A 14,456-nucleotide genomic window follows, 5' to 3' on the forward strand; every position below is an offset into this window, starting at 1 on the left:
AACTGAAAAGCAATTTTAAATTTTTTTCTTATAATTGAGAAAACTGTCAGGTAATTGAGCAGACATTTTGTGGGAGCGGGAAGGCGATGAAAAAATTTGGCGATGTTCCCATATAATTGCAAGGAGTAGAAAAAACACCTCTACAGTCGTTTCGCGAGAATTCTTCTGCTTATTCATATAATACTTTTGGGAAATTTTTGATAGCTTGATTTATTTTGAACAAATAAGATCTCTCATCATTTCCTGGTTTGAGTGAGAGTTTTTAGCTAGTTGGCGGATATCATGCTGACATTATAGGAAAACACCACCATTTTTTTTTTTTCTTTAGAACAACTACTCAATTTGATTTCCGTCCGATTTCTGGTTTCGATGAAAAATTTCACCTTTCTCTTTATATGCCATCTTCAGAGGGCCGTATATAAGCAGCGGCTGGCCAAAAAAAATTATATGCAAGACCCGTTTTCCGATTATGAATCAATCTTTAAATTACTACTCATTTACAACCTGCATGAATATATTCATATATGGTTAGTTTTATATTTATTTCCATCTATTTTATTCAAAACAACTCTAAGTAAATAGCATCAACGGAAAATGTATCCATGTTGTCTATAGGTATGGTTGAAAAAATAACATACACAACATGGATGCTTAGTTTCCGAATTTCGATTTCAAATTTCCTCAGGGATATTTTGATTGAAATTGGTGGAATCTGAAAAAAGGTTGGAAATAGTCTCTATGTATCATTAATTTCCAAGCCAGTTGACTCTGAAGCAGTTTTCCTACTTTCAAAAATGGTTTTTACCATAATACCTCTCCATGCTCATGTTAGATAGTTTGTCGGATATAATATTTTGATATACCTTAAAATATCATCAAATCGATTATTCATTTCAAGATTTTGCTCAACGAATAAAAGTACAAAATCGCTTAAGTGAAACACACTGTACTACATAAATTCTGAACATACAGGGATATTCAAAACTAAAATAAAATCTACAAGCTATTGATATTGCAACTAATTATATGGCCATTACTGTAAACACGCCTTATGTTTCTAGTTTCGGGATATAGAAAACACAAAAATTGATAATAATAACACAAATAATTTTGACAGTAGAAACAAGAAAATTTAGTTGTAGGGGTTTTTTGTTGAAAAATTATATAACTCGTTTCACTGCAGATTATAGAAGGCGCTAGATCTCAAAGAAGAGACCTATCCTGTTAGAAAATGTATTTTTGCTCAATAACCTTAATATTTTTTCGGAGATTTTCGTTTTACATAATTGAATTGCAATTTATGCATCTCCAAATACTAAGTTGGGCGACATAGAGTTTGTTTTTTCTATAGCTAGCAAGCTTCTGTCAAATAATATCATTCCTCTGCTTTTAATATCGCAATACCGAACTTTACTTTCACACCCCGTGTCCCATGGACTGGCAACTTAAAACATTCGTATGAGGCAAGTTTAACATAAGAATCATACAATCACGTGTAGTTTTTGTTTGCAACTCCTTCATTATGTTTCAAGTCACCCTGTTTGTGCCAATTGTTCAGGAATAATTAACATTTATCAGTATAATTTTCAAAACTTATTGAAACATATATTTACTAATAAATTTCCCAACATTCATTTTGAATTGGTTTTCAATATTTGTAAAAATAAAGTTATCGGCGTAAAACATGTTCCGCCAGAGACAAAAAAAATAGTACGAACTGACCAGCCTTCCGGCCTAATAATCGACCGGCCCACCGGGAATTTTTCCGGTTTCAAGGCGGTCCCATCCGCTTCCTATATGCTTTTGTATTCTTTTCACATATTTTTCCTCAATAGTTTTCGGAATATTCGTCATTTTGAAATAAAATGATACCTGTAGAGGCTATGTTATTTAATTTTCATTCACGAACCCTTGCACATAACAATAACAGCTTTACATGGATTGAAAGACAAGATTTCAGAAAATCATAGCCAGCTATAATAAGGCATCTCCAGCATATGAAGTTTCCACAAAAGGACTATCAACATGACGAAATTCAAATCGATTCATCTTCATTTTTTCAAATGCAATGCATATGATTTTTTTTATCATTAAAATAACCTTTCATGTGTTTCCCTCAAATTCACATTCCTCTGAATTCCAATAGCAGAATTTGCTTTTCTGTGGACAATGTCAACAATCGATTTCTTCATTTTTTTTTTGTTTATTTATTCTTGATAATTTCTTCATTTTTCACGGATTTGATGAAATAAAAATTCGAAACAGTCTCGAGTGGAATCTTGACAAAAGAAGACGTGCTATAGTGCTCCTAGTGCTATAAAAGAGAAAGCGGAAGAGAAAGTCGAAGTGAAAGTGCCCACTAACAAAGCTACGGAATATTTGATTCCGTCTGTTAAGTTTGTGTAGGTTCTATATTTGAAATTTTCAAAGTTGGTGTTCATCCCCAGTGTCCAGATTTTTTATGGTTGGTACTGCAGAAAATATCAGGTGAGCTTATTTTTCGTATCTTTTTTCTGATTTTTCTCATAGCGTAGAAAACTTTCGGCTTCATACCAAAGTTTTATATTAGACTATTTCAGTGAAGATTCCTGAATATTTTATTATTTTCAAATTGTTTGATATTTTGAGAAATCTGAGTATAAAACCATGTCGGAAACCTCAGATAATGAGGGTTCCTATATAGAGCGACCGATGCAGAAGAATTCAGCGACGGCGAACACGAGGAGCTTGTAAGGCTCAAAGAAGAGAGTGGGCAGTTGAAGGCTCAAATAAATAAACTAACTTAAACCGTGCCTCAGTTGGTCGGGGAGATACGCCTCTTGAGAGAGGAAGTTATAAGAATAAAGCGCCTCAATCCCCTAGTTTTGCTGAAATTGCAAAACAGATCAGGGCACAGAAATCCCCCACATTTGCTGAAATTGTAAAGCCGGTAGCGGTCCCCAAAAATTCCTCCAAACAGGAAGTAGCTCCAGAACCGGAAAAGAAGAAAAATGTTGCAACTCAAGTTGCAAAAACCCAGAACGAGCCGCCCACAAAACGCGCGCGTAAAGAAAGTTCATCTTCAGACGAAGAGACCGCAAAAAAGCAACGGAGTTACCTAAAAAAGATAAAATTCCACCCATCACGACGATGGGTACAGCCGATTGGGTAGAGATCTCAAAAGCTTACATTAAGAAATTCAGCTACAATAGAGCAACCGTCGTAAAAGACGGAATAAGGATCGTAGCCTCGACTGTGGATGACTACAGAAACATAACGAAATATTTTGACCAGATTGGTAAGGAGTACTTTACCTACCAGATGGAGGAATAGAAAAAGATCTACGCAGTCATGAGGCATCTCCCAATAGATGCTGACATAGATATAATATAATAATAATAATAATAATATAATCAAAAATGATCTAAAAGTCCAAGGAATCCATGACGCCGAGGTGTCCAGAATGACATCCAATAAAACCAAAAAGTTTATACCCTTATACCTGGTCAAAACTCAGAGAAAGGAGATTTTCGAAATAAGGCGCCTCTACAATCTCTGCATTGTAGTGGAATCAAAAAGAAGGGCAGAAAATCAAAGTCAATGCTTCAGATGCCAGAGGTATGGACATGCCCAAAACAAGTGCTCTTTTCCATACAGATGCGTTAAATGTTTGGGAAATCATTGCACAAAAGATTGCGAACTTACCAGAAAAGTTGAGGAGAGAAATGCCACCTGCGTTCTGTGCGGCGAAGAAGGCCATCCAGCAAGCTACAAAGGATGTAGAGAATTCAAATTAGTGACAAGAAAGAGGAAAACAGGCCAGAAATCGGCTCAGCAGAGCACGATTCCTCGAAAAGTCCAGGAGAAAAAGAAGCCCACCCTCTCCAAAGTAGACGACAAGAAAAAAGAAGTACCTAAACCAGTACAGAAGAAGGAGCAACAGAAAATGCCTCAAGCTAAACCTACGATCAACAAAACAAAAGAAAACAGAAAAGTCTCTGAATCCGCCGACGATTTAGACACTTTTACTGAAAAAAATTTCAACAAAATCATGTTGAAAAGAGAGATGGAGAAAAAACTCCAAGGAATGTTCAGTAAATTGAAATAATGGAACATACAACTAGGAAAAATTCCCTTAAAATAGTCTCCTGGAACATAAACGGGGTCAGAACTCGAAAATCCGAGATAGAAGAAATAATATCAGAGAGAAAACCTGATATTATAGCCTTACAGGAAACAAGAATAAAACCAAATACGCGATTGAACATCATGAATTATGAGATATATAGATGTGACAGAATCAGAAACACTGGAGGAGGTGTTGCCTTACTGGTTAGACGAGATCTGAAACACTATTTTAAAGGAAGATCTGACGAGTCACAAATAGAAACAGTGACGATTGTTGCTGAAATAAATCGACAAAGAGTCGAAGTCACATCGGCATATAAAAGACCGACAAATAACTTATTGGAAAAAGAAATCAACAACTTACTAGATGGAACAAACCCGAAAATCTGCATCGGAGATTTGAATTGCAAATCTCCAGAATGGAACAGCAGGATGGAAAACAGAAATGGCAGAAAACTGAAAGATCTCGCTGAAAAACATGAAGGTATCGTTATTGGACCTGAAGAACCAACGTATTTAGCATTCGGAAATGGATTACCAGATATAATTGATATCGCAATCATGAAAAATATCACTAGAGAATTCTCGATAGAGACCTTGTGGGACGGAACCTCTAACCACAACCCCATCGAATTAACAATAGGAGAAGGGCCAAGAAGAGAACTAATGCAAACAAGAAAATACACCGATTGGACTAAATATAGCCACCTGATACAATCGGAGGTAACAGAAATACCAACAATCAACACACCGGAAGACCTAGAAAGAGCAGTTGATAAACTAGAAAAGAATATACTAGATGCCTACAAAAAGAGCACAAAGAAAATAACGAGACCAGCACCGATACATCCACACGGTGATACACCCAGAGAAATCAAAGATCTCATCAGGGAAAATCGGAGACTAAGAAAAACATCCAGGCTCAACAAAACAGATATAACTGAGAGAAATTCTAAAGAATGCCCTGAAGGACAAGAGAACAAATAGATGGAACAAAAGAGTTCAAGAACTAAATACTATCGATCATTCTGCATGGAAAAGGCAAAAATGTCTGAGAAGAGAAAAGATCAAAATACCACCTCTCCACGGAAAAAGAGGAATGGCATATACACATATCGATAAAGCAGAAGCACTGGCGGACTCAATCGAAAGAGAATCGAGAATAAATTACAGACCTGATGACGATAATGATGATCTGGAAGAACTAGTTGAGAACAACGAAGAAGAAACGGACGAACCACCAGTAGACGGCAAAATAGAAAACCCAACATCTCCATTCGAAATAAAGGAGATAATCAGAAGCTTGAAAAATAGAAAAGCTCCCGGAAGTGATAAAATAACGAATGTTATGTTGAAGAAATTACCTAGAAAAGGTATAGCTGCTCTCACAAATATTGCAAACGGTATAATGAGGACTGAACACTATCCGAAAAAGTGGAAAACTGCAGAAATCATAGTGTTCAGCAAACCAGGCAAAGATAAAAATTCCCCCAAAGCTACAGGCCGATAAGTTTATTGTCCACCCTAGGAAAAGTAGTAGAAAGAGTAATCGCTAGAAGGCTTACAGAAGAAACTGAAAATCTGAATCTCATTCCAGCAGAGCAATTCGGATTCAGAAGAGATCACTCAACAGAACAGCAATTACTGAGACTCACAGAATACATAACAGAAGGATTCCAAAATAAACAAGCAACTGGTCTTGTACTACTAGATGTCGCCAAAGCATTCGACAGAGTATGGCATGAAGGATTGATTTACAAAATGAGATATGCTGGATATTCAATCAAACTGTGCAAGTTGATTAGGAATTATTTGAGGAACAGAAGATTGTACGTGAAAGTGGAAGGAGAAAACTCCACAACCAGATATATGGAAGCAGGGGTGCCTCAAGGGTCAGTACTTGGGCCGTTACTGTATAACATATATATTCAGGATATACCAAAATCTCCAAGGACTATGCTGACACTATATGCCGACGACGCCGGAATCGCAATGCGACATCGCAAGCCAGAAATCATAGAAGGAAAATTACACGAAGCTATAGATGAAATAAATGACTGGTGTATTGAATGGAAAATGAAGCTCAACGGACAAAACAGCCAAGCGATATTACTGCAAAAGAGGAGACTGAGAACTACAACGAATCTAGAGGTAGATGGAGAAGGAATCGAATGAAAAAACGAAGCGAAATATTTAGGTATCACCCTAGACAAAGGTCTAACTTGGAGAAGCCATATCAAACAAGCCGTTGACAAAACCAAGGCAACGATGAATATGTTCTACCTGCTGATAGGTAGAAAGAGCCACATGTCCAATGAGACAAAATTGAAAATAATCAAAGTCGTTGCTAGACGGCAACTGATATATGGATCAGGTGCGGGTGGGGATTCGCGGCAAAGAGCTATATACAAAGAATTCAGGCAACAGAAAACAAGCTACTACGATGTGCCATAGATGCGCCTTGGTTTGCCAGGAACAAACAGATATATCGAGATTTGAAGTGGGAAACCATCACCGAATTTATGAAGAGGAAAGCTGAAAAGTTATTCGAAACAGCGAAGGAACATCCAAACGAAGAACTCAGGACACTAGTGGACTACGATCCGGAGGAAGACAGAGGAAGAGAATGAGAATTTACTAAAGGAGACCGCGAGATCAATTGAGAAGAGATTAAAATGAGAACGGAAACTAACGGCATGCAGACAATTATTGAATTCTGAAAAAGTACACCTCCGGGCAGGATTCGAACCCGCGCCCCTCTTGATTACCGGTCAAGTGCTCTACCCAACTAAGCCACCAGAGGTCATGGTTTCCATCTGCGTTGACGGACCTATACTGAATCAGAATCCATATGTTAGTACGGGTCTCCTTGTGAACGTTTTATTGTTCGCAAGGGTTAGAGATTGTTAGGAGGTGGTAAGGGAACAACATTCACTTTCAGTGATTATCAAGATCCTTTTTACCCATTACCCATGGCATCGTCGACATTTAGCGACATCTGTAGGGGGCGGATGCGGATTCTCCGACCACTGAACAGAATAAGCCGAAATTTTTAAATTAAGTAGTGGAATTAATGTCTGTGAATTAAATATCAATGAATAGTTAACGGCATGCAGACAATTATTGAATTCTGAAAAAGTACACCTCCGGGCAGGATTCGAACCCGCGCCCCTCTTGATTACCGGTCAAGTGCTCTACCCAACTGAGCCACCAGAGGTCACGGTTTCCATCTGCGTTGACGGACCTATACTGAACCAGAATACATTTGTAAGTATACTTCATTCAAATTTATTTCAGCAGTCGGTTGGCCATGAAATAATTTTCTCAAGTTTTTGTAACTAAAACGAAGTTAGGTTGGCACTCATGAAATGTCGTTAATGTCATAACGCCGTTGCCACAACTAATATCAATTTTTATTAAAAAAAAATGCCGAAGTGATTGAAAAAAGAGACAGGGTTTCAGGAAGTGCTAATTAGAATGCAGGTCCGCTCATTCAAATAGTTATACCCTGATATCTAAAATCCAGAATATGTCAGACGGTAGCGAACATATTCAATGTAAGAGAATTTATATAATGTTTCATCTGAATCTAAACGACTTATATTTCAGCTGGATATTTCCACAATCAGAAAGATGGTGAATGAAGAGGATGACAAAGAATTTCCTTCTATTGGGAGACCCAAAAAAGTGGTGGCATTTGAGAATCTTATGTTTGTGTGAATTAATGCGAAAAGTTTACTACAGGATTTTCGATAAATGTCATCGGAAAATAATTTCCCTAAAATGGATTTTTCTATTTTTCATTTGACTTGTCCTATACAATGTAAATGTCTTAAGGTACTAATAAATACCTAATTATTATTATGACATCAATTTATTAAGATGAATAGCCACAAATACGCGCAAGTTGCCCTGTTACTTGTTTATTCATGTGAAATTTTTGTTCAACGGTGAAGTTGCATCGTAACTTGAAACTTCCTTCAATTCCTTTTACTTATATTGATGCAAGATGATTTTTGTTGAAGAATTTAACATTCTTATAATTATCTGTTAATTCCTTCGAGAGATACCCATTTCCAACCACTGCATCATATGCATTTCACCTTCGGGTTAATATTTTTGAAATCTACAAATGATGTAAGCCAAAGAAGATAACGAACATTAACTCTCCTCAAGTTGGTGCATATTATGATATTATACGGATCTCTTGTATTTTCCATGCAAATAACTGGATTTGGTATGCCTTCAATCAGTTTGTATAAACTTCAATTATGTTCGTCACATATTTTCCGAAGAGATTCGACATTGTAATAAAATACGTAACTTTTACGTAGAACGGGCAACATATCGTTGATTTGAAACCCAAAAATGTTTTGACAAGCTTCATAACCCCACATTTTCGTACTATACAGAGTGAAATGTGTCAAATTTCCATGGCCAACCGACTGCTAAAATAAAATTGAATGAAGTATAGGTGTCTTATTAAAACTATACTAAGAAGAGATATTCGAAATGGACGAACATGAAAACCCTAGCACGACAATGTGCAAGAAGAAATTAACCGATCAAGGGATAAATGGTTTATAGTCAAGTGCCCGGAACCAAAAAAGCAGGTTAGGTTTAGTGGGTCGCAAACTCGGAGACTGAGTAACCCCACAGTTTTCCCTAGAAATGGGTTCCTCTGGGCGAGAGATAGAGCCCCGTGTTTTTCCATGGTCGCAGATTCCCCCTGCTATAAAAAAAAATTCGAAGAATACAGATTAGTTTGAATGTTACAAAAAAATAAACGAGTTAAGACATTTTGGAAGACAAAATACCTGCTTTCTTCCTCATACGACAAGCAGATATTCAGGCTGCCAAGCCTTTTTCTGCTTGAAATTTTTGCAAGATTCGAATCTTCAAGGAGAAACTGAGATAATTATCAAAAATGTATCTTGAAAAATAGGTTTAGATCTTGTCCAGGAAGCAATTTTTTTTCTTCAAAAGCTGATTTCATCAAATTTTCAAGTAGATACACTAAAACATTCCAGTTCATCATTTCGCTGAATTATGACAATATGAATTGAAACCTACGATGATATTAATTCCAAGCAAAATAATTTGACAGTTCTCAATAAATACAGACAAGCAAATTCTGCTACTTGAATTCGGAGGTATGTTGATTTTAGGGAAGCACTTCGAAAAAGTTCTAAAAAATCCTATTCTGTTAAAAATATATGCATATCATGTATTTGACAAAAAGTGGAATAAAATGAATAGATTAATTGTTCTTAGGTTATCGTCCATTTAGTTAGATGAAATGAAAGAATATTGGGAATCTTGGACAATAAATAAAATTAGTCCAAGATTCCCAATATTCTTTCATTTCAAAATGAATAGATATTTTATTCATGAAAAAAATCATATGCATTGCATTTGAAAAATGAAGATACATCGATTTGAAACTCGTCATGTTGATAGTATTTTTGTGGACACTTCATATGCTGGAGATGCTCCATTAAAGCTATGATTCTTTGAAATCTTGTCTTTCAATCTAAGTAAAGCTGTTACTGGTATGTGTGAGGGTTCGTGAATTATAATTAAATAACATAGCCTCTACAGGTGTCTTTTTTTTCGGAAAAATAACAAATATTTCGAAATCTGTTGAAGAAAAATATGTAAAAAGTATACAAAATCATGCCGGAAGTTCCAGAGAATTGAAAAACTCTACAGAATATAGTGTGTTCCATTTGAAGAATCAAAGTCTCCCTTTATTTCTCTTTTGTGGGATAACCGATATATTCGAAAATAGGTTGTGCTATTCATGGAATAATTCAAGTTTGCATAAAAATTGTTGCTTAACTTTGACGGTTACGCTTATATCCTATACGTATATGAGCATATATATGTCGTCATGCGCAGAAACGCTCCGGTGAAGAGGTACGTTGCTGCAAAGATGACTGCTTGATTATGGTTCTATTCAATTTTTCCAGGCAGAGATAAACGAATTGAATATTACGGTAGTATTCTTCAAACAGAGGTGCACCTATTTTTCATTTTGCAATCTGTTACTCATTCCCCATAGATACAGAGGGGTGAAATCGGCAACCCTATCTTCCACCATAAATTTTCATTCAGGTTCAACGAAAAATTCACATAGAAATGACAATTGTTTCTGGAAAATCTATTGCTTTTTGACTGTATCTATAAAAAAATAAATTAGATCCCTTGTTCTATTTTTGATCATTACATCAGCATGTTCGTCATTCGAAGAATGTTTGGCACAACTTTAGCTGAAATCAAGTACACACAATGAAGTAATTCGTTAATACTATGTGGGTGGTAAAACTGACAATCGAAATTACAAAAGCTGGATCCTATGCAACGAGAGAAGTTCAAGAGCGTTTTTCAATGTTGCTCAAAAGCAGAGCGTAGGACATATTTCATTCTTTCACGGAGATTGAACTCAACAAAATACAATAAAGCTTGCAAATGAAATTTTCTTTTCAATGATGATTATCTGAGTCCGAGAAAGTTTAAGATGAAAAATATAAAAGGGTTGTCGATTTCACCCTTCTCTAGCTATGGGGGAAGAATGGAAAAATGAGTTTCAGGTGCATCTCCATTCAAAAAATACCTGTGCAAAATTTCATCTGTTCATCTTCCTCCTACTTTGAAGCAACGTAACTCTTCAACGAAGAGTGTCCGGGCATACCTCTATAAAGACTTTTCGTCCCATTTTGAGTTTATGAACCTATATACAAATATATCCACATTAATCCTGAAACATCCGGTATAAAAACACCAATTTGCAGTTCAATTCTCAAAAGTAAAAAAAAACACAGAAGTGAGAGTTAACTTTTTTGTATAGTAAATATAATAATATATAATAAAATACTTCTCACTACTTCAGATCTTTTGCAAAGATATCTCTGAAGTATAATACCATGAACTGTCTCGAACGACTTGAGATGATTTAAGGTCTTTCACAGAAAAAACAACCGTAGATTCCAATTTCCAGATCATTCTCACCTCTAAACCATAGCTTATATCAAATTTACGTATGACTCCGTTCTGCTCCGTGAGGGGTAAAGACCATTCGAAAACAATTTCATTAGGATGGATGTCAATTGGTTCAAACTTGTCCACTTTTCCTGGAAATGACTCTTTGGTTTGGAATATGGAAGAAACTGGTAATGATCTTCTTAGTATACTTGATTCCGTGCCGCTTCTCACTACAATAGTGAAGGTGTAGTTCCTGTGTGGTTTGAGGTCGTTTATTGTGATTCGATTGTGAAGAGTGAGATTCTGCATAAGCACGTTTTCAGCACTCAAGTATTGTACTTCGAAAGCGTTGAATTCTCCTCTAGGCGAATCCCATTTCAGTGTAACCTCAGTGTCTGTTATTTGAATGCCTTCTATTCTACTTATCGGATCCGGATCTGAAACATGAATAAATATTCGCTAATATAATGCATATTGATAATGATCATCAAGCAGTTTCCATCGTGAAAGAAATGTGAATGAACAAACGTTGTTCAGATACAGTTCAGAGAAAAATAATTCACTAGTTAATTAGCACCATATAATATAAGTACGTACAGGGTATTCTGTCGCAGAGGAGCCACCCCGTATCCCATAGTATTTGGAAAAATTTCCCGAAATAGGTCAAATGATTTTGTTTGAGAGATATATTTTGACGTATATTTGAGGGTTGATCGAGCAATCCACCCGAGAGGGGGCGCTTCAACCCCTCAAAGTTGAATTGAGTGATAATTCATGTGAAAGGTCTTGGAAGCCTTTTTACAGCGGTGTATGAAAAACGTAATTTTGATCAACAGTTTTTGCCAAAAATCTATTTCTTAGCTCAAATGAGCAACCCCGTATATTTATTATCCCATAGTGATTGGAAAAATTTTCCGAAACACGTCGAATGATTTGGCTTGTGAGACAACTTTTGACATATATTTGAGGATTGAACGAGCAACCCCTCGAAATTGAATAGGGCAGAGGGGTTGAGTGATACTTCGTTTGAAAGGTCTTGGAAGCCTCTTTACAACGAGGAGGATCGTTTTCTAATTTTTCTAATATAAATGGATCAATCGCATTTTCCAACATTCCAAGATAAATTTCACCATTGAAATACCAGGAATAAACAGGTCCAATTAGGAGGTTTCCCAAAATTCCTCCATTGTAAAAATAACTAAAATATTCATGCTTATTTGAGCTGAAAAACCGTTCATCAAAATTACGTTTTTCATACTCCGTTGTAAAGTGGCTTCCAAGAACTTTCAAATGAAGTATAACTCAACCCCTCTCCCCTATTCAATTTAGAGGGAGGAGTTGAAACGCCCCTACTTAGGGGGTTGAATTTGTCATCACTACACTACTCACGGTGACAGTTCAGTGCAAGACGTCGAAGCGAGTAGACGTGTTGAGTGATTTTTCGAGCACACGACAAAGGAATTTGATTGACTACTGATTATTCGGGAAAGTTTTGTGAATGAGTTTTGTTGTGTTGTTTTGTATACAGTCTAGATCAAAAGGATCGTTGGTTGTGCAAATCACATCAGGTGAAACTTTTTCTATATAATAATTGGTGATTTTCTCCCTACATTTGATGAATTTGCGAGTTCGGCAGCGAGAAATAATGTCACTTCTGACATTAAGAGGAATCAAGCAACGCTGATTGCTAAACCTCAAAATGCGCTTCCATCTAAACGCGCGCGTAAAGACAGCTCCTCGCCAGACGAGGAAAATACCAAAAAAGCACCTTCTAGTGCCTAGAAAAGACAGAATCCCACCCATCACGATGATGGGCACCTAAGATTGGGTAGAAATTTCTAAAGCACTCTACTCCAAGAAATTCAATTATAGCCGCGCAACCGTAGTTAAGGACGGTATTAGAATCATCGCGTCAACCGTAAATGATTATAGAAAAATTGCCAAATTTTTTGAACACCATGGTTAAGAATTTTTACCTACCAAATGGAGGAAGAGAAGAAGATATATGCCGTCATCAGGCATTTACCAATCGACGCTGATCTTGCATTGATTAAGAACGACCTGATATTCCAGGGAATATCAGACGCTGAGGTGTCTAGAATGACATCGATCAAGACGAAGGAGCCCATACCTCTCTACCTGGTTAAAACCCAGAAAAAAGAAATCTTCGAAGTGAATCTCTATTTTGTGGTTAAACACAAAAAGAGGCCTGAAAGTCCAAGTCCGTGCTTTAGGTGCCAAAGGTACGGACATGCACAGAACAAATGCTCCTTCCCGTGGAGATGCGTGAAGTGCTCAGGAAGCCATAGCAGCAATGACTGCACACTCACCAGAAAAGGTGAAGAGAGAAATGCCACATGCGTGTTATATGGAGAAGAGGGCCATCCAGCTAGCTACAAAGGATGTAGCGAGTTCAAGCTGGTGACCAGAAAGAAGAATTCCCGAAAACTAGCTGAACAGAAAAAGCCGGTAACAAAAACAACAACTACTGTTCAAAAAATTCAGGAAGTAGCGAAGGCCAAACCTACAGAACAGGAAAAGAAGAAGGAGACTCCAAAACCGGTTCAGAAAAAAGTAGAACAGCCTCCAATGAAACAGGCTGTGAACAGTCAACAGAAAAAGAAAAAGATATATGAATCAGCCGATGATTTAGATATCTTCACGGAAAAAATCTTCAACAAGATAATGTTGAAAATTGAAAAATTGAAAATGAGGGAAATGGAGAAGAAACTTCAAGCATTATTCAGTAAACTGAATTAATGGACTGTACGGATATTAGGAAGAAATTCCTCAAGATAATCTCGTGGAACATAAACGGGATCAACACCCGGAAAGCCGAGATAGAAGAAATAATATCAGAGAGACAACCTGATATTATGGCCCTACAGGAAACAAGAATAAACCGGAACAGACGATTGAATGTCATGAATTATGAAACATAGATGCGACAGAATTACAAACACCGGAAGAGGAGTAGCAATATTGGTGAGAACAGATCTGAAACACTACTTCAAAAGTAGATCCGACGAAACACAAGGAGAAACAGAAACAGTGACGATTGTTGTCGAATTAGAATAGAATAGAATATCTCTATTCACCGATAATTAATAATTGTTAACAAAACAATGAAGATGGATGGGAAACGTCGTACAGGAAAAAATAAACAAAACAGAGAAGATCAACATTCAATGTTACTCTCCAGGAATTCACTAACAGTGTATGGCTCTAGTCGTAACATATACAATAGGCTGTAGACCTCTTTTCGAAAACATTTGAAGTTATCATTTTGACGTATTTTGGATGGTAGTTTGTTATATAGTTTTAGGCACATATATGTACAATTTCTTTCTGTCAGGGACAACGTA

The 14,456-nt window shown here is 36.6% G+C and overlaps 1 protein-coding gene and 1 non-coding gene across 3 annotated transcripts in view; both read right to left on the bottom strand.

Annotated features, from left to right (window-relative positions):
* Positions 1 to 14,456, bottom strand: part of LOC123310549 (tyrosine-protein phosphatase 10D) — a 488,577-nt gene that overhangs the window by 164,501 nt on the left and 309,620 nt on the right. For both annotated transcript variants that reach the window (XM_044894063.1, XM_044894062.1), the window contains exon 10: positions 11,119 to 11,528. In XM_044894063.1, the coding sequence (XP_044749998.1) occupies positions 11,119 to 11,528 (410 nt within the window). The remainder of the gene's footprint in view (positions 1 to 11,118; positions 11,529 to 14,456) is intronic.
* Trnat-ggu lies at positions 7,250 to 7,324 on the bottom strand. The gene has a single exon. It is a non-coding gene; the product is annotated as a tRNA-Thr (tRNA).

This window comes from Coccinella septempunctata, chromosome 3 (assembly GCF_907165205.1).
Source record: "Coccinella septempunctata chromosome 3, icCocSept1.1, whole genome shotgun sequence".
In the NCBI taxonomy this organism is placed as follows: Eukaryota; Metazoa; Arthropoda; class Insecta; order Coleoptera; family Coccinellidae; genus Coccinella; species Coccinella septempunctata.